Source organism: Papilio xuthus, unplaced genomic scaffold (assembly GCF_000836235.2).
Source record: "Papilio xuthus unplaced genomic scaffold, Pxut_1.1 DF827714.1, whole genome shotgun sequence".
Taxonomy (NCBI): Eukaryota; Metazoa; Arthropoda; class Insecta; order Lepidoptera; family Papilionidae; genus Papilio; species Papilio xuthus.
In genome coordinates this window covers 6,477,564-6,496,345 of record NW_013530935.1, presented here as the reverse complement: position 1 = coordinate 6,496,345, position 18,782 = coordinate 6,477,564, and the positions used below count along the sequence as shown (strand labels likewise).

Below are 18,782 nucleotides of genomic sequence, written 5' to 3'. Positions count from 1 at the left end.
CCCACCCCCGCCACCGCCACCTCGCACCTGCTCCACGTATGACGACATTATCGTCTGCAAACAATACATTCATAATCATTTCTCCACTAAGCACTAGACAAGTTGTCAATCGAGTCAGCTACATAACCTGTATGTGGTCTGTGATGTGGCAGGTGGCGTCCTGCGGCACCGGCTGCTGCAGCGGTTGACCGGAGCGCGCGTTGCACAGCGCGCCCATCACCAGCCACGACAGCTGACGCACGCGCCCCACGCACTCCCCCACCTCGCGAGATCTACTCACATAAAAACCAGTTGGAGAACACTCACGGATTACAACCGACACCTTCGAGCTAATATAACGTGCAGCGTGTGGACACAGAAAGAATTAAAAAGTGGTTACTGTTGGCTAACCGACCCAGGCAGCGCGGCGGTGAGCCAGGGCAGGTGGTGCCGGGCGGCAGGCTGCGCGCGCTCCTGCCGCGCCCGCCCCTGCTCCGCCGCCAGCTCGGCGGCCACGTACTGGGCGATGCCACCCTTCACGATAGCACCCAGCGTGTCCTCGTTCAGGCAGATCAGGTTGCGGTTCACGATAGACTTCGACACCGAACCCTGCGGTAAAAAAAAACAAATTTGCAAAAGAAAGATGTCAAATATAGGACAATTGAGTCTAAATAAATATACAGATTGGTAAGAGACCTTGATTTTGTTGAGTAGATGTGGATCGTGCAGCAAGTCGAGCAGGTCGGGCAGGTGCGGGCGCATGCAGTCCACCGCGCCCGCCGCCAGCTCGCGCGCGTCTCCTGCGCCCGCGGTCCACGCTCCGCCCAGCGCCGGCGGCAGCAGCAACGTGCACCCTCGACCTGGTAACAATACATTATTACCAGTAGGAATTCAAATTATCCGCAAATGTATTCGTGCAGCCACTTACCTTGCAGCACGAATTGTATGAGCATGAAGAGGTTGTCGTCCGGCACGGTGGTCTTGGTGCGCAGCGCCTGCACCAGCTCGAAGACGAGGACGCGGCACAGCAGCAGCTTGTCGCGGTCGCGGCCGAACGCCCGCACGCAGGCCGCCGCCACCTCGCACGCCAGCGGCAGCCGCACCACGAAGTTCTGCACCGCGTAGCTGAGGATCTTCGAGATCGGCTCCAAAATGCTCTGTGGAGGAAGACCACGGTGACATCGGCGCGCTGCAGCGGCATGCGGGGGCAGCTGGTGAAATGTATACCTTGTGCTGGTGGGCCTGGGGCACGCGGAGGGCGGCGGCGGCGGCTCGCAGCAGCGGGAGCGCGTCGTCCAGCTGCGCCAGCTGCAGCGCCACGCCGCGCAGCAGCTGGTCCAGCGCAGTCAGCAGCGCGCCACACGCCGCCGCCGGGCCCAGAGCCTCGGGCGCCAGGCACTCCAGGTACATCGCGATGTTGCCCGCTATCGTCGGCATTTGCTGCATAGTGGCGGGATGGCTTTATATACCGGTACAATTAGTGTAAGCTTACGGTATATATAATTAAAGTTACGTCAATGGGCAGGGACTTCTTGGAGTTGAGGTGCTCGAGCAGCAGCTGCAGCGGCCCGCACGGGTACAGCTCGTTGAAGTCCACGAAGGCCTGCGCTATGCTCTTGAAGAATGTTATACGCTGCTTCTCTGAAATAATACAAATCACATGTTAGCGCGGCAACACTTCTTAAGCCATAACTGCGGAATAACAATATACATGTGTGTGTAAGAGGCGAGTACCGGGCGTGCGCTGCAGGAAGATCTGCAGGAAGACGTTGTTGGGCGCGAGCTGGTGCAGCACGCAGCGCAGGAACTGCTGCGCGACCAGCATGGCGCTGCCCGGCAGCCGCACGTTGCTGTCCGTCTGCCACGAGTAGTTGCCCTGCTGCGCCACGCTGCGTGCCACATAGACCAACACGACTATAGTGAGCAGATCGTGATAACAATATGATGATATTCGAAGTCGGCAGTATACCTGCTGATGCAGTAGAGCAGCGCTGGCAGCATGGGCGCGGCGGAGGCGGGCTCGCGGTGGATGAAGGTGCCCAGCGCGATGATGCACAGCCCCAGCTCCTCGTCGCTGTACTGCTCCACTGCGCTGCCGCACTCCGCACCTGACACAACAACAGGTTACTGTAGCCTATCTATCAACAGTACCGAGTGCTGCAGCAGCAGCAGCGACAGCAGCAGGGCACTGACAGCGGTAGCAGAGCGTGGCGTCGGGGCGGTGCACGGGGGTGCGTGCTGGGGGCGGGGCGCGCGGTGCGGCGTGTGCGGCGCGCCTCCCCGCGCGGCTCTCGTCGCCCCACCACGCGCTCGCTGGACGACCGCTCTCTGTGCAAACAGACACACATATATATACTTTTTATACTTTCATATCATTCGTTTTACCAAAATAACTAGATATCATCTTAAAAAAGCAAGTTTAAGTGTTCCGTATGTTATGTCGGTCGGCTGTGGCAAGAAGCAGACTACTGTTGAAGTTTCCTTACTGATTGTAAAAGTTCGTACCGGTGGAGTGGGGGCGGGCGGAGGAACGCGGCGTGTGGTGGGGCTGGTTCTGGTGCTGGAGGTGGGACTGAGCCGGGTGCTGGGGCGCGGGCGCGTGCGGCGGCGAGCCCAGCTGAGCGACCTGGCGGGCCAGCCGGCGCGGCGACCGACTGCGAAGAGCGAACACTCGATTTACACACAAATGTGTTATGCGCGGTTACATGGTTCTTATTCTTGTAAACACATTTGTCAGCTTAGCGGCAAAGTAGTCATAAAATCACCTGGTGCTATCGGAGGACAGCTTCTTGGTCAAGTCCTGCGGTCGGCCGGTGGGCGTGGGCGTGGGTGTGGGCTCAACCTCGGACCGGCTCGAGTCCGTTCTGTCCGTTGAGTCATCTGCAAACATACTTAAACTTGTCAGAGAGTCAGGCTCCCGTGGTGACATGACGGCGTGCTTCAACAGACTTACCCTGAGGCAAGCTGAGCGCCTCGCGCACTCGGTCCACGAGTGCATTAAACACGGGATACTGTTCCTTATTAGGTTTCGGACCGATCGGCAGTAATCTGTAGGGAGAACGATTCATTTAAGGTGTAACTTTAGAATAAATATAGTGTGCGGTAGTAGTTCTCAGACCTCTCCTGCGGCGGGATGTGGAAGGGCTGGTGTGTGTGAGGAGGGCGGGGATGGGGCGGGGCGTGCCACGCCACCTCCATCTTTGACAGCGGGGACTCGGGCGACGCGTACGCGAGACCTGCACGCATCAATATACAGCTTTACCATTTTTTACTTCTTCTATGGTAGTCGAAGGTGACTTTTCTGAGTAAATTTTCCGTTTTGGATATATCTGCTTGCTTATCAACCATCAACAGTAAACGTTTATAAACTGAACCTACTCGGTGCCCTGTGAAAGTGTTACAATAGTTATGAATTAATGAGACAATGCAGTGGACCTGGGCTGCGCAGATGATGATGGTGCGGGGCGGGGCCGAGCGCGTCCCCGTTAGAGGACGGCGCAGTGTCCGGAGACGTGCTGCTGCCCGCTGGGGAAATATCTTAATTATAATCTTAATTTACATAAAATATAAATGAGAATTATTGTCAGACCTAACGAAGTTGTTATTCCATAGTTTTGTTTAATATAATATATCTCACCAAGGATTTTCTTCTGCTTGCCGAGCACGTTGGCGCGCGGCGAGGTCTGCCCGTACTGGTCGGGCCACACCTCCACAGACTGGCCGCTCATCGGCGTAGATTTTCTTAACAAAATACTTTTAATTATCCATAAAAATAAGTTTTTTTACTACAGTTTTAAAAACCAATTATAAAGGACCATTTAAATATTTTTTGTTAAGTTTGCCGAGCGGTACTTACAAGTTGGAAGAATCACTGCCGATGGAGACAGAGGAGCTGGTGGAGAGATGGTGTCCCGATCGCGTCCCGCTCGTCGGCTGGAATGCGATCATAATTTTACATCGAGTCTGTGATTATCGAGTCAGTGACAGTGAGGGTATACTGACCGGCTTGGAGTGGGAGGGATGTACACAGAGGGGCTGCACGTCAATGCGCGGCGGATCCTCGCAGTGCGACGGCTCGTCGAATGACCCCTGACATACACAAAGTAAATATTATTTAAAAGGAAAAGTTTCAAATAGATGTGACTCGTGTGGGGGCGGCGGTCACCGGCGCGGTGCTGCCGTGCACGGTGGTGTCGGACTTGTCGCTGGTCTCGGGGATGGCGATCAGCTCGCTCTCCGAGGACTCCTGCTCCACGCTCCACTGCTGGTACCTGCACCGCGAGCCACTCACGTGAGGACCATCAGACAGGAAGACCGGTTCCCGGCGCTGCGGGTAGAGGAATGTAACATACTTGGCGGATTCGGGCGGGTCGGACCAGTGAGAGGGCGACTTGTGGCTGGCGTTGCCCTCGTCCATCTTCAGGGACGGCTGGCTGGCATCTGAACGCGACAAAAGTACATTTTAGAGACAAAAGTCAGAATCGAAGAGAAAAGGGTAATTCTTGTTTGGTCTCCTGCCGTCGAGTGTACCTCTAGCGTTGCGTGGTGTCTGCGCGGAGTGTGCGGGGTGTGCGGGGTGCGCGGGCTGGGGGGGCGTGTGGTGTGTGGGGGGCGGGGGCGGTGCGGGCGGGGCCGAGGGGGCGTGGTGCAGGTGGGGCAGCAGCAGCATGGGCGGGATGCGCTTGCACTGGTGGTACTGCGCCTCCACGGAGTTGAGTACCGCGCGCACCAGCCCCACCGCCAGGCCGCACAGCGCGCCGCCGCTGTAGTGGTACTGAGGACCAGATAATATTATTGTGAATGGTGAAGACTGCCGTTGGGTCGACGTTGTCGATGTAATATCTAGTGGTGCACCTTGTAGAGCACGACGATGAGCGCGAGCAGCCAGTTGCGGCGCACGTGCGGCTCGAGCGCGGCCAGCGTGTGCGAGTGCGCGGCCCCGCCCACCGCACCCGCCGCCCCGCCCGCGCCCGCCGCCCCGCCCACACCCGCCGTGCTGCCCGACGCCGGGCTGCAGCAGTACTGGAAGTGACGAGATCAGAACTTTTATGAAGTCTGCTAAAAATCTTCAAAAAGATCAATTTTATCGTGGATGGCCCTTTTGCTAATGCTAGAAAGTGATATATAAACCTGCAGCACGAGTAACGTGGGTTCCGCAATGCTGCCGCCCATCACATGGTTCTGGTCCAGCACCTGCGGCAGGTTGGCCATGAACGCGTTGAACATGGAAGACTTCCTGCGGAAAACAATTCCAATGTATGTCCTGATAGTAATGAAACATAAGCATAGCTAGAATGAGATGCAGATGTACCTCATGGCGTGCGGGGACACGTGGAAGTACTTCTCGTTGCAGTTGTATCCGAGCAGCTGGAAGAGGTGCTTCAGCACGAGGTCCTGCGTGCGCTGCGTCGCCTTGTCCTCGCTGGGATGCGCCTGGTCTGATCTAAATACAACAACTTTCTAATTAATGTGATTCAATTCATGGAAGTAGATGAGAAAAGAGTAAAAGTTACCTCGACAAAAATTGCATGAGAAGAAATACGAGTAGGTTGGTTGTCTCTTTGTCGGTCTCATCGATGTCCACTTTTGGCAGAAAGATCGGCAGCGCCTCGTCGGGCGACCGCCCCGACAACGTGTGGAAACCCTCTGCAAGTGTCATGTCAATATCAGCCTTTACATAAATCTTAAGACATAGGAAAAACCTTAAAATGTAAAGAGATGGTCATCATTGGATTATCATTTTTCCATCTTGTATTGATTAATTTTAAAACACAAGTTTTAAAATATTATATAATAAAATTTTGAATTAATCTTGTGTAGTAAATGTTAGAGCCGTCGAAAAGCACTAAAATGCAGGTCACAAACTTAACAATAAAATATTATCAGTAGTTTTAAAAACTACGATCAAGGCAAAGGCATTTGACAAAGTTACACATGCATTTGCAAAGATTGACAAAATTTAAGACTTAATTCTGAGATAAGAAAGTAATAGTAGTTTTAATTTAAGAAAACTACTTTTACTTTATTAAAAAAACAGCATATTTTGTATTTAAAAAACTCTTGACTTGATGGAGTACCGCAAGGGCCCGTTCGTGGACCACCATAACTTAATTTCATAAATTAATAAAAACTGAACAATAACAACTAAAGAAAATAAAGTAATACATTAACAGATTAATCTTACAAACGGCTGTCATCACAATTAATTATCTTTTTGAGAACCGTCAAAGATTTGAATACTTGAGGCATTTTATTCTAAAATCTATGATATTTCATCGTATTCACAAGATTCCTAGCTAAGCAATTATTAGCAAAAGGTGGTTTATGGAAGCGTGCAGTGCAGCCAATTTGTTAGGTGCAAGCTTTGGTGCAATCTAGACATTTTAATACGGACAACGTCTGAAAAGACAAATGGAATCCAAGATCAGAAACGAGGTTAAAGGACTTTTGGAGACTGTCTCCAAAACTATAAGTGAATTTGGTATGTAAAAGGGTTATTGTTGGGTGTGCGATGCGGAGGCTACAGATAGAGAGCAGAGACAAACCGTGCAGGTTGTTGTTGCGGGCGGCGAGCGGCTGCGGCGCCAGCAGCTGGCCGAGACCGAACCGCGAGGTTTTACGCTTTAGCAGCGGCGCCGAGTACTGGCGCGAGTACACTTTCTCGCGCTCTGCGTACATACGTCACTCTGTTATCCATCTATTTAACTCGACGGAGCCGTTTAGACAACTAAATATGTTACTTAATTGAAAATTAAAGAAAATAATAATGGAAACTAAATTTATTAAGATTTTTGTTGATATTTGTCTTAAGTTAATTATTTAGTATTTGGTACAATAGTATTAAAATAATTATTTATTAAAATGTTACATGTCAGAGCTGTTTGTGGTATGTGGTGTGTGCGCGGTGTGGTGTGTGCGCGGTGTGGTGTGTGCGGTGTGGTGTGTGCGGTGTGGTGTGTGCGGTGCGGTGTGTGCGGTGTGGTGTGTGCGGTGCGGTGTGTGCGGTGCGGTTACCGAGGCGAGGGTCGTGCGGCGGCGGCGGCACAGCGGCGGGCGCGGAGACGGTGCGCTTGTAGGGCCACTTGGCGGCGAGAGAGCCGCTAAGCGTGTGCACGTGCGCGGCGCGCGCAGACACGCTCAGCGCCTCGTGCGCGCGCCGCACCTTGTGCACCAGCCACTCCGAGGACGTGTCGCCCCCCACCACCTCTGAAAACCATTACACCACAGTTTGTCTTTAAACGAACATTGCAGCTGATCGACGCTTGTTATCTCACTGGCGGTGGACAACGCTGTGTGGTGATAGTTGGTCGCATGGTTCCCCTTCACCAGGAAAACTAACCTCGTAAATTAGCAAAGTCTAGAGTCTTGTTGGAATTGATCTGCGCCTCGAGCAGCAGAGTCTCGAAGCGGTTAAGGAAGAAGTCCCAGGTGAGGATGCGGCGGTCGCTGAGCGTGTTGTGCAGCTGGTACACGGCCTGCAGCACCGTCGGCCGGTCCACTATCACCAGGTCGAACTGCGTCTCCAGGCAGTACAGCAGCAACTAGGAACCGTCGACATTATAACTACAGCGAATGCCTTGAGTGTGTGACTAGCAACGTATCCTTCATAACAGCAGCGTGTGTTAACCTCGATGGCGCTGTCGTGTATGGTGCCGATGTAGAGGGTGGCGCGCTGGGCCACGTACACGCAGATGTCGTCCATGCTGGTGATGAGGTAGCAGAAGGCGGTTGCCAGTGCGGTCTGCAGCGGCAGACTGCTGCGCACCGGAGACCCGTCCATGAACCTGACACAGTACTTGTCACTCACTCAATAGTCTGTGCAAACATCAACAAACATAGATAGAAGAAAGAGAAGAGATAGAGTGTATCTCTTTCGCATATCTCGTATTGAAGGACGAGGCAGTGATAGCGGAATGTGAGGTAATGATAGATTACCTAATGATGAGTATGACCCTCTCGACGGCAGTGAAGCGTTTCTTGGGGTCTGGCTGGTGGAAGCTGTCCCGCACGAGCGCGCAGAGCACGTCCGCGCCGCCCGCCAGCGTGACGCAGTGCAGCAGGATGGGCACCGCCACCGAGCTGATGTGTGACTGAGACGCGTCGCACACGTTCCACAGGCTGCACAGACAACAACTAATTCAGTACCAACCGCTTACCAATATGTCAGGAAATCAAAAAGTCTGCACACTGTCTGGATTGTCACAATGAAAGTAATCTTCTCGGTTCCTATTTAATACGTACTTGTCAATGAGCAGGTTCTCCTGGCACCATATGAGGAAGCCGCGGTGCTCGGCCAGCGCGTCAGTGTTGAGGACCAGCACCTGCAGGCACTGCAGCAGGTGATACAGGATGTCCGGCCGCGATGTGTTCTTTAGTTCCTATAAAATAACAATTTAAATACGTAAGAAGTTGCAGTATACATCATGTTATTACATTATAAAGCAACATCTGGCTCGAAGGAACACGTTACATTTTCTAGAAGATTTAAGTTTTAAGTTTAATTATTTTGACCTGCAGCAGCTGATGTATGTACTGCAACTCCTGCGGCAGCTCGTCGATGCAGAAGTGGAACTTGCCGGCGGAGGTGGGCCAGAAATTGGTCATGTCCTCCTCCACAGACTCGCCCGTCGCCTCGTGCTCGCCGACCAGGTTGGGAGTTGATATCTGTACATGCAATTGAAGGGTACATACATAGTTCCTATTAATTAATTGTTCTATAAGGCAATGTTCTAAAGTCATGACATCATTACTTATATAATCATGAGTAGCAAGTTACAGAAGGTTACATTAACTAATAGTACCGCTTAAAGGACTCTGAGTAGGACAATGAGAAAGATATAAATAGATTACATCAGCGGTGGCGGTGGCGACGTCAGTGTCTGTGAGGGTGACGGTGTGCGCGGTGGCGAGCGGCGGGCGCTCGGCGGGGGGCAAGCTGGCCGCCATGTCCAGTTGTTCTGTTATCGTCTCCACTGTCGCCGTCATTATCTGCGCAGTACAACACATTTCACACGTCCGATATGAAACAGATATTCGCACAAGCTCCGTTATTGATATCTCTCTCGCTCCTGTTTCCGATGTGCCAAATTAAATACATGGTACGCATAGGATAGTAATATTGTGATTCAAAGCTTTTTCTGCTTTATTAAAAAATCGGGAAACGATTGTTTTTGTAAAGCGATTAGCAACTCAAATAGTTCGACATCAAATTACACAAAATTAATAGACATTTTATTATTTTGAATTAAATATTATTTATTAATTTTCACTAAACACCGTACTTACCAAGGAATTGCCTTGAAATGTTCTTTTTCGAAACATAAAGATTAAAAATAATTGAGCAAAAATTTTATAAGCCTTTTAAAAAGCAACATGCCTTATTATTTTTATTTTACATCTTTATTTGGATTAGTCAGGTTTTTTTTTTTATTTTTTTTTAGAAAACGTGAAATGAACTCATAAAAACGGTTCCACCCAGTTAAAATCCATGTTTTAATATCATTTCAAGCTTCCTCGTAATTTAATAAAATGAAGTACATCGATCGCTATATAAAAAGACACATACACGCAACATATAAAATCAATAAACACGTGAAATAAGCGAGGAAAAGGTAAGACAAAGAGACATACTTGCGATTCACCTGACGACTTAGTGAGAGTGCCGTCCGAACCGACGTCGCTTATGAGAGACAGTTGCATGAAATGAACAAACTATACATCTATTATTTAAGTTCATGCCTACCCCAAATACACACATCAGGATGTTTAAAATAACACAAAAAACGTACTATTCTAGTTTTCTTTCAAACATAAAGAAAGATCAAAACAAATCGTATTAATGAAAGCCCTATTTATACGTCATTAGACTTTTTTATAGTCTAAGAGCTACTTAATGTATAAGTCTATGAGCTAACAGCGTTTTAAAAAAAGTAAATGAAGTTTAAACATCTAAATAAGTAAAAAAAAAAACAGAAAGATACATTTAAAAATTAGTTCTCATAAATATTAATTGGCAATTTTTAATTAATGGAGATTTTTTAAATTTATCCTGAAGCTGTATTGGTGGTTAGGCAAAGACTTTTACCTGCTTTAAACTAGAAAATAAAAACACTAAAGGAAGTTAATTTGACTTGCTCGTGAGATTTGGCGGGAAATTTTAAGCCGAAAATAAACTACGTATTTCGTAGAGATTATTGCAAATTGCTTATTGGTAGAGTCCGTGATAAAATCATGTTATAAAAAGAGGAAAGAACTAAAATGGAAATCTATTATAATTTGTTTAGACGAGGTTAGGATAAAAAAAAATCTCAAATTTTAATAGTTTTTTTTAATCCATAGTTCTTTTCTCTGCTCGGATAAGTAAATAACCAGTACACAATTTGCTGTTCTAGACACACTCTAAATATTTAAGTAGAGACTCGTAAGCTTCCAGTGGCCAATAACTGGGTACGTCACGTCACCTTAGTACGTGGTTTTTTGTATTTTTTGATTTGCTTACAAGCCTCGTTATAATTTTATTTAACTCTATTTCATTATTTATTTTATCATTTTAATAATGTTCAAAGGAACAAACCGGAGGTGATAGATTGTTCCCATAGTGACATTAAAATTAATTAAAAATTGTTAAAAGATGACTTGCAATATGTTAACATGCAGACATTAAAGTATAAAGAAAATCGAAACGCTTATTTACAAGCTTGCTTTATAAATGTAAAAATTGTATAAAGTATAGCGTCTCCCGCCAAATCAAACGAAGACGTGTAAATGTAGAAGCAAGGAGCAGCACTCACATGCGGCATGTGCACCAACACTCCGCCCACAGAGCTCTTGTCGCCGAGCACGTGCGCGTGAGCGTGCGCGTGCGCATGTGCGCCCGCTATGGACATCAAACCGTCCACTGAAGCGGCGGGAGTGCCCCCGGACTTGCTCCTCTCCTCCTCGGACTGGTTCTTCTTCAGTTGACTCTCACACCAAGTCTCGTCTATCGATGGCTGGATTCAAATTGAAGAGATATTTTATTAACACATGTTTAACATGGATAAAAATGACATTTATTTTGCATTTGTTTTGGTATTTTGGGGACAAGAATATTCTTCTGCCTTCTGTCCAATGTGTATACCCAAGTATACGGCACTAAATGCAATGCAAAAATGATACACTTGTGTAGCAGTGTACCCACGTGCTGGGTAAGTGTACCCATATGTACGGACGGTGTACCCACCTCGTTGTGCCTGGGCGTGCGGGGCACGAGTGCGCGCACGAGACGCACGCCCAGCTGCTGGCAGAGCGCCGCCGCCGAGCAGTAGGAGCACGCGCCGCCAGCCAGGCACTGCGCTGTACCGCACAACGCAAAACATTCGCAACACTATACTTTTAAAAGAACAATTATACGAGATTTAACGTCGTTAAACGATAATATAGAAGACAGATAGCAAGGTATAGAAGACTGAATATCTATCGTAAAGTAATACGCAGCAATATCACCGACAAGTCTAAAGTAGATTATACTTGTATGTCTATACATGTGACATCAGAAGGGTCCCTCACCATGCTCTATAGTGTTGGCCTGATTTGCCTTGAGCATGAGACGCAGCAGGCGCGTGGCCTCGCTGCTCACGTTCTGGATGTTGACGCGGCTCTGCTGCAGCTCCAGCTGAAAGACAATGCCTACCTTACTGATATTGCACAAATATTACAATAACACTGCGAAATTATTACACAATGATTGCTGATTATAATAAAAGTTCAGTACAGCTACAGTAAACTAAAGTAAAAGCTTCAGACACGATCTGCTGCTTGAAGCTGTCAGTGTCCAGAAGACCTTAGTTCACCTGCTTCAGTAATATGTCCAGCATCAAGATGCAGCACGTCAAGTTCTGAGGCTTGATCTCCTCCTCTTTATCCTTGTCTTTCTCCTTCTCCTTGTCCGTGCCTTCGGATGAGCCGTTCGTCTCCGTGTCTTTTGACTTGACGCTTTCTGAAAAACAATATAGATAAATATAAGTAAGCTAATAGTAATAATAAAATATCTCCAATAGGTCTGCTTTTATACCTGAAGGAGCTTTGACCAAGTTTTCTGGCATGTTGATGACACAATGGCTGAACAGATCAAACAGCTGGGACAATGGTATTTTCACTTCTAGGAGTGATATTGTCTGGAACGAATACAACATTATGAATATTGTCTCCTATTGCATTATATTGATATTATGAACTTATGAGTCAGTTCTTGTCAGATAACTCGAGAATTATTGAGAAATATGCAGAATTATTTCGATGTTTTGGAAGACTTATCCAGGGTACCTGGAACCAGTCGAGGACGGGCAGCACGGCCTCCGGGCGCGGCTGCGAGCCCACGCGCTGAGCCGCAAAGCTGTACAAGTTGCGCTCCTCCAGACACCCCATACCGCCCTCCGCCTCCAGGATCTTACCCACGGGAACCTTTAGTTCCATCAGCTCCTAACAGATGCGTCATTTTTACTGCTGTTATGTTGTTAATGTGTTGGTTTTAGTAATTTGTTGACTTGTATGTGTAATATCTTACTTTTTCCGGTACATCTGTACAGATAGCTTCCATCCAAGCTGGCATTATGGAATCCCAGATGGACTGGGTGATGATGCCATATGGAATCAAGCAATATAGTCTGTAAAAAAAAACGTTGTTTTGTACAGAAATTAATTATCATGTCAGTACTGGTGGTATGGCGGTTAGTATGATGTTCGTGTATTATCGCACCTGTTGAGCCCCTCCTTGAGGTGCTGAGTCTTGGAGGCGAGCGTGTCCCAGTGTCCGGCGTGTCGCGCGTGTGGCGGCGGGTGCGGCAGCAGGCAGTGCAGCAACACGCGCGCGTGACTCTCCGCCACCAGCCGCACCCACCCGCACACGTGCTCCAGTTTCAACTTCTCCACTGTGTTCGCTATCTCACCTGACACCACAACAAATATTTATCGCCTTCCATATACTCAGCGCACGAGGGTAGAGCAGTCAGGCAGATTGCGCTGTCCTTTTTTAAAATTAGAATAAGGAAGTTTTCGTAAGATGTAGGTACCGGTATAGGAGAAGGAGGTGACATGAAACCAGTGGAACAGCACTGATAGAAGCCTGCCTAGGATCTCCTCCGGCGTGTCGGGATTGGGCGTGCATAGCCCCACCATCAGCCACACACCGTATCTATAACACGAGGAATAGGATGACACGAGTGGCAAGTATTACGGCGCGGTCTTCTTTGGAGCTATTCCTCACCTGCCTAGCAGCTGTCGGTCTTCCACGGATATAGGATCCGGTAGCTGCACGCACAGCGGCGGCCCCAGCTGCTCGCTGCCGCTGTCGGGATCCTCCATGTTGATCGGCTTCGCTTCCTTTAGCAGGCTACGGAACGTTACTACGATCAGGAATTCTGTACCATAATGATACGATACTTTGAAGTCACTAGAACATTAAGACAATATATGTATGATGGCGAATTTAAGCACGAATGAAAATTGACAAGGATCCAAATAATTTGATAAGAGGTCAATCACTGGTTGCTGATACCAAAATGTTTTAGTTTTTCAATGTGTACTCGCCTGATGATGGCCTCGACGAGGTTGGTCTGCATGTCGGAGTCCATGTGCCAGGCGGGCGGCAGACGCGCGTGCGTCACGTGGTCGCCGCCGCGCCGGCTGTTGTGTCGGTTGCCGTGACACTGCTGGCAGTATCTACATATGTTTACAAACATTAAAGCTCACGCTATAAATGTTGATGAAAATAACTTAATAGATAGCTAAACAGACGGAGATGCAAGAAATTGTTCCACGAAGCCAAACCCACAAAGGGCTGTAGACCTAAAGAAGGAAACCGTTTTGTAATATTCACCTGATAGGATGGTTGCCATTGTAACTGGCACACTCGTTGGAGAAGCAGATGGAGTATGCAGATTTGTCCGTCGAGCGGCAGTTCTAACATAAATATCAATTTAATAAGAAAAACTTGAGGATCAAGTAAATACTATCAACACAAGCTAATTTTGAAAATACCTTATTCTCGCAGACCATGGATACCTGCTGCTGAGGATGAAGGATGTCAAAGAACCGTTGGTTAGGATGTTCTCTGTATAAATTAAAATATTTATGATGAACTTTTGTGTTCCAAAATCGTCAAAAAACGTATATCAATCAATTAGCATTGTATTTTCGTGACACCTTTTCCTACCCCACAAATTCTAAATGGGAGTGCCTTGTTGTAAATTTCTCATACTAGGGAGACATTTAACATATAACTTGTGAGACGTTTCTTGGGTATCAGGTGTGATGGTGTACCTGTGTATCTCGTTAGCACATTCAATGCAGAGGTAAAGCGGCGGCGGTGTGTCAGAGGCGAAGGTGACACTGATGCAGTGGTCGTAGCACACCTTGGCTGCCTCCGCACTGCCTGCGTTGGGACACATGTCGCGCTGGCACAGGAACGGCACCAGGTCATCTACACATCAACAACCACTCCATTAGAAGCATACAGCAAGGACTCTTCTCGTTTTTGTTTGATTAGAGATTATCCAGAAAAGTAAGTCGCTTTCTAAAGAAAATTCCTTTTTGTGAGAAGTCGAAAGTTATTTTGCTATAATAATAGCAGTATTTCACCTGCAATGAAACAAATTCCTAGAAATATAAGATCACAGATTATTCTACTAAAGCAATCCACTTAGTCAGCGTAATGTACTAAGGCCTACTCCTAGTCACCTTTAATAAGGGTAGACTCGAGCCCCGAGACCGAAGTCGTAAGAGCTGATAGCGGTCTCTAGAAGGTTGTGATTGGTTGTATACTAACTGGAGAACTTGCAGAGCAGGCCCTTTCGATCGAAGAGGTTAGCGTCGAAGGGTGGCCAGTAATAGAAGAGTAGCTTGGCGGCAGATAAACGCGCTCCCCACGTACCGTGCGCCACCACACACAGCACGTCGCGCACCGTCTGCTGCTTCATCGACATCAGGCATTCCAGCAGCTGGCAGTGGTGCGCTGGACGTAACGTTAACAGTGAGTCTCTAATGACGTTAAATGTTCCATCTCTCTCTTACTCTTTCATAAAATCAGAGATAATAATGTGTTACATAAGTTTACTTATCTTACTATGTAATAATATTCTTACACAGGTTTCTTTATATTTCTATCTATTTAAACCTTCGAACTTTTGGGTTTTAAAAATTAATTAATACCTGGATTATTGGAGTGCTGGAACACCATCATAATGATCGCGCCGACTGACTGAGACGCCTGGCTCTCCTCCTCCATACCGGAATATCTACGCGCTACATTAAAAAGTTAACACAACTAATATATTATATATTTGTTATATTAAATAATATACTACCGGACTCAGTATCAATTAACTTACTGATAGTGAATGGCAATATGTAATAGCACAATAGATGCAGTATCTCCTGGTGAAGGCAGGCGGGGAACACGGCCACACAGTACGCCACCATGTAGGGCAAGTTGTCGATCATGTCGTACTCCAGAAACGGCAGCAGGCAGCCCAGGCATTGCAGAACTGCTTGCCCAAATGCTACGCGCGAAATATAACACAAGTGTTAGGTTAGTCTTGATCGCAGTAGTTTGAAATCAAAACGACTTAAGACCATTCAATGTGGATTTTATTTTGTTAGTTAAAAATTCTTAAGCTTCAATTTGCACGTACCCTGGATACCATACTGTATGTGTGGAGCAGAGTCGACCAATTGTGAGATAGCATTGAACAGCCCCTTGTAGTCCAAGTTAGGGTACAGAGCCATGCGCTCGGCGTCGCTGTCCGCGTCACGGATCATCTCGAGAGGCGAGCGTGGGACATCTTTGAGAACGCCTACAGAAAAAAAATTGCAAACTTGTTGTTCCAGTAGTAGTACTACAATAATAAACTTTCCAATATTAAACAGACTTAAATTGGAAATATTGTAGATATTTTGATTTCTTAGATAACTTACTAAGTAGCGTCTGTGAGAAGTACTTCACGGTGTTGGCGATGTCGATGCCGGAGGGCAGAGGAGGGATGTTGTGCATCAGCCGCAGCTGGAAGTCGTACAGACTCCGGATCTTCGCCGTGACTGTCGGCACACCAACATTCACAATAACAAGCTAAATAGTACAAGGAAACAAGTTGCCACATTTTTTGGCATAAATTTAGCACGCCTACTCTTTATACCGACTTTCTTTAGATCGTGACGTTTGCACTCTTTCAATGGGGTTGAACCACCGGAAAATATAATAAGCTTCCTTTAGATTTTAGTGAACAATTCCAGTAACATCAACCATACATAAATACAGCAAGACACTGAAGAAGATGTGTTAACAATTCTCCTTTTATTTATTTTAATACATCAAATCCCTGTTATTAATTCGAAAAACGCCTTGCACTTTTAAAGAGCAATGCATATGGTGTAAAAATATTCTATCTCTAAATCGTGCATAACTATACGTTGAAGTAGGTGCATATATACAAATGATAATTAAAATATAAACGCTCGTTTGTTTATAAGTTTCAAAAGAAGAGCTCTGGTTCTATTACAAATCATAACATTTCAGTAGTTTAGTTACAAGTTTGCTTGTAAATGAGCAATGTAGAAAACATTGTGCTTTAAGATTTTTAAAATAAAATGATGTAAAAATAAAACAATAAATTTAACATTTTTTTATTTAATGCAGCATGCATAAGCACATAAAAGCTTATAAACCTATATGCAATATCAAATCAAAATGCAATTAATTTTCATAACATTCTGCATCTACATACAACAACATGAAAATACATTTTTTTTACTATATTTATAGAAATAAAAAATAAAAAATTATGCCAAATAATATGTAACACTAAAAAATATGTGCTTAGTTGAAATAGGAATATATGTATATGAGGATAGCAAACAGCTGCTCAAGTCCTGAAAGAAAGGTGAGCCAAAGACAAACATATAATATACCACTGTATATAAACCACTTATGTATATGAAACTATCATTTACTTGCCATTGCATATGTTATATGCTACTGTTATTTAAATATAATCAGTTTTTGTACAGATAATTAATCAATAATTAGCCCTACTCTGTTATTCGGGTAGTAAAACTGTTTTACTCTAATATAGTTTAAAAATATAAAAGATTATTTGATTACACTCCACCAATGTCAATCAGAAGGATTTCTTTTTTTAACTATAAAAAGATAATAAATAACATATAAGTCCATTGTTACAACTTATATTATGACTGTATGAAGGAAAATTTTAAAATAGTTTTTAATAAATAATTTTCTTTTGTTAAAAAAAATCTTTGATATCTGATTTTTTTTTCAAATTTGTTACTTTACTTGTTTACAATTACTGCATGACTTAGATAGAACTTTATTAATGTTATATTTATAAAACTAAACCATCTATATATCTAATACCAAATACGGCATGAAGACACCAAACATATATACTGGGAAACACATACAGAAGAACATATAGGGACACAAAATAAAGAACTGGGTTTCCGTGCAAGAACACAACACAAGTATAACATAGGATAGTTTTTTGATGTACAACACCAACATCAACTTAGAAATATATGATTAATTTAGCATTAATATTTCTCGGTTCATATGTATTTTGTAACAGCTCTATAGATTTTCTGCTCTAAAGACCTATAAAGACAAACATAACAAAAGAGGTACAGCACAGACATCAGAGTGAACACATTGATTGAGGGAACATCACACACACTGTTAGAACAGTTAACAGAACTAGTTGCAACAGGATGAAATTAACAGACAGTCGGACAGTCAAAGCGTGGAAGAAGACAGGTGTGTGCGGACTGCGACAACGAACATGGCCCGTACTCACGAGCTCACCTTTCTGGTTCAGCGGCTCCATGAGAAGCTGCATATCGAACTGCGTGGACTGCATTACACACAAAAAAAGCTTTCACTAAGAATGAGGCCGGTCGGAAACAGGGCCTTATGATCCTCTGAAAAAGAAATGTAGTAAATGTGCATGCAAGCCTGCCTTAGTAATAGGAAAGGTTTATATCATTGAATAAACTAGTAAAATAATTTAAAAATAAAAACAATGTTCCTTACAATTCTTAAATGAATGATAATAGAAATAAGTTGTTATATATTTGATTAGTTTGTAAATATAATGAAATGTTAAAACATTAAATTAAAACCCAGCAATTTTGTTTTAAAGTTAGGAAATATTTTTGTATAAAAATTAAAAGAAAAATGTAAACAAGTATAAATAAACAAAAAACAGGCAATCTTTGTGAGAACTTTTTAAATTTAGAATAGAAATTGCGACTTAAAAATATCAAGAAAATAAATAACACTTTCCTCCATACTAGGGCAGCGATGTAGTTAGGTTGTTATAGCTTTAAAGCAATATTTTAAAATATATTTTGCTTACATGCAGCGGCACGAGTACCCATATTTATCAACTGTATCCTGAAGCTGCCCTGCATTTGAATGTCCGTCGCTCTCACGTACTAAAACGGCCGGGACCCCAATCGATAACATCAATATAGCCCCGGATAGAGCTAAAATCCTACACAGATACTGCCTGGGAGAAAGAGATGAGACCTAAATCTAGATTTTCTCGTCTCTTCGTTCTATTGATCTCGTACAATTTCATTTCTGCGCGCGCAAATTGTTGTATCAAAGCTGTCAAAATCAAAATAAGATGGAAATCGGGATGTCTATTTTGACAGGTCAACACTCGATTCGGTGATATCGATGTTATGATCGAATCAAATCTACGAAATAAAAACTCAAAATTTTACATTACAATATTTTTTAAGGAATAAAA

The 18,782-nt window shown here is 45.2% G+C and overlaps 1 protein-coding gene across 1 annotated transcript in view; it reads right to left on the bottom strand.

Annotated features, from left to right (window-relative positions):
* Window positions 1-18,699, bottom strand: part of unc79 (UNC-79 domain-containing protein) — a 19,796-nt gene extending 1,097 nt beyond the window's left edge. The window contains exons 1-53 of the mRNA XM_013310399.1: window positions 18,384-18,699; window positions 15,931-16,050; window positions 15,648-15,809; window positions 15,345-15,515; window positions 15,166-15,258; window positions 14,783-14,968; window positions 14,278-14,437; window positions 13,996-14,068; window positions 13,835-13,917; window positions 13,546-13,677; window positions 13,223-13,348; window positions 13,029-13,150; window positions 12,716-12,905; window positions 12,524-12,623; window positions 12,283-12,438; window positions 12,032-12,134; window positions 11,811-11,956; window positions 11,527-11,632; window positions 11,201-11,313; window positions 10,770-10,970; window positions 9,489-9,690; window positions 8,830-9,065; window positions 8,491-8,643; window positions 8,221-8,357; window positions 7,915-8,097; window positions 7,607-7,763; window positions 7,319-7,520; window positions 6,994-7,185; window positions 6,525-6,647; window positions 5,493-5,625; window positions 5,291-5,422; window positions 5,110-5,215; window positions 4,834-5,001; window positions 4,510-4,753; window positions 4,332-4,419; window positions 4,145-4,250; window positions 3,982-4,068; window positions 3,836-3,912; window positions 3,617-3,720; window positions 3,415-3,504; window positions 3,098-3,215; window positions 2,933-3,027; window positions 2,745-2,859; window positions 2,485-2,633; window positions 2,173-2,307; window positions 1,949-2,087; window positions 1,714-1,868; window positions 1,493-1,620; window positions 1,207-1,419; window positions 908-1,136; window positions 676-839; window positions 395-588; window positions 123-272 (exon numbers count right to left, since the gene is read on the bottom strand). Of these exons, the coding sequence (XP_013165853.1) occupies window positions 123-272; window positions 395-588; window positions 676-839; window positions 908-1,136; window positions 1,207-1,419; window positions 1,493-1,620; window positions 1,714-1,868; window positions 1,949-2,087; window positions 2,173-2,307; window positions 2,485-2,633; window positions 2,745-2,859; window positions 2,933-3,027; window positions 3,098-3,215; window positions 3,415-3,504; window positions 3,617-3,720; window positions 3,836-3,912; window positions 3,982-4,068; window positions 4,145-4,250; window positions 4,332-4,419; window positions 4,510-4,753; window positions 4,834-5,001; window positions 5,110-5,215; window positions 5,291-5,422; window positions 5,493-5,625; window positions 6,525-6,647; window positions 6,994-7,185; window positions 7,319-7,520; window positions 7,607-7,763; window positions 7,915-8,097; window positions 8,221-8,357; window positions 8,491-8,643; window positions 8,830-9,065; window positions 9,489-9,690; window positions 10,770-10,970; window positions 11,201-11,313; window positions 11,527-11,632; window positions 11,811-11,956; window positions 12,032-12,134; window positions 12,283-12,438; window positions 12,524-12,623; window positions 12,716-12,905; window positions 13,029-13,150; window positions 13,223-13,348; window positions 13,546-13,677; window positions 13,835-13,917; window positions 13,996-14,068; window positions 14,278-14,437; window positions 14,783-14,968; window positions 15,166-15,258; window positions 15,345-15,515; window positions 15,648-15,809; window positions 15,931-16,050; window positions 18,384-18,438 (7,502 nt within the window). The 5' untranslated portion in view covers window positions 18,439-18,699. The remainder of the gene's footprint in view (window positions 1-122; window positions 273-394; window positions 589-675; window positions 840-907; window positions 1,137-1,206; window positions 1,420-1,492; window positions 1,621-1,713; window positions 1,869-1,948; window positions 2,088-2,172; window positions 2,308-2,484; window positions 2,634-2,744; window positions 2,860-2,932; window positions 3,028-3,097; window positions 3,216-3,414; window positions 3,505-3,616; window positions 3,721-3,835; window positions 3,913-3,981; window positions 4,069-4,144; window positions 4,251-4,331; window positions 4,420-4,509; window positions 4,754-4,833; window positions 5,002-5,109; window positions 5,216-5,290; window positions 5,423-5,492; window positions 5,626-6,524; window positions 6,648-6,993; window positions 7,186-7,318; window positions 7,521-7,606; window positions 7,764-7,914; window positions 8,098-8,220; window positions 8,358-8,490; window positions 8,644-8,829; window positions 9,066-9,488; window positions 9,691-10,769; window positions 10,971-11,200; window positions 11,314-11,526; window positions 11,633-11,810; window positions 11,957-12,031; window positions 12,135-12,282; window positions 12,439-12,523; window positions 12,624-12,715; window positions 12,906-13,028; window positions 13,151-13,222; window positions 13,349-13,545; window positions 13,678-13,834; window positions 13,918-13,995; window positions 14,069-14,277; window positions 14,438-14,782; window positions 14,969-15,165; window positions 15,259-15,344; window positions 15,516-15,647; window positions 15,810-15,930; window positions 16,051-18,383) is intronic.
* Between the last annotated feature and the right edge of the window lie 83 nt (window positions 18,700-18,782).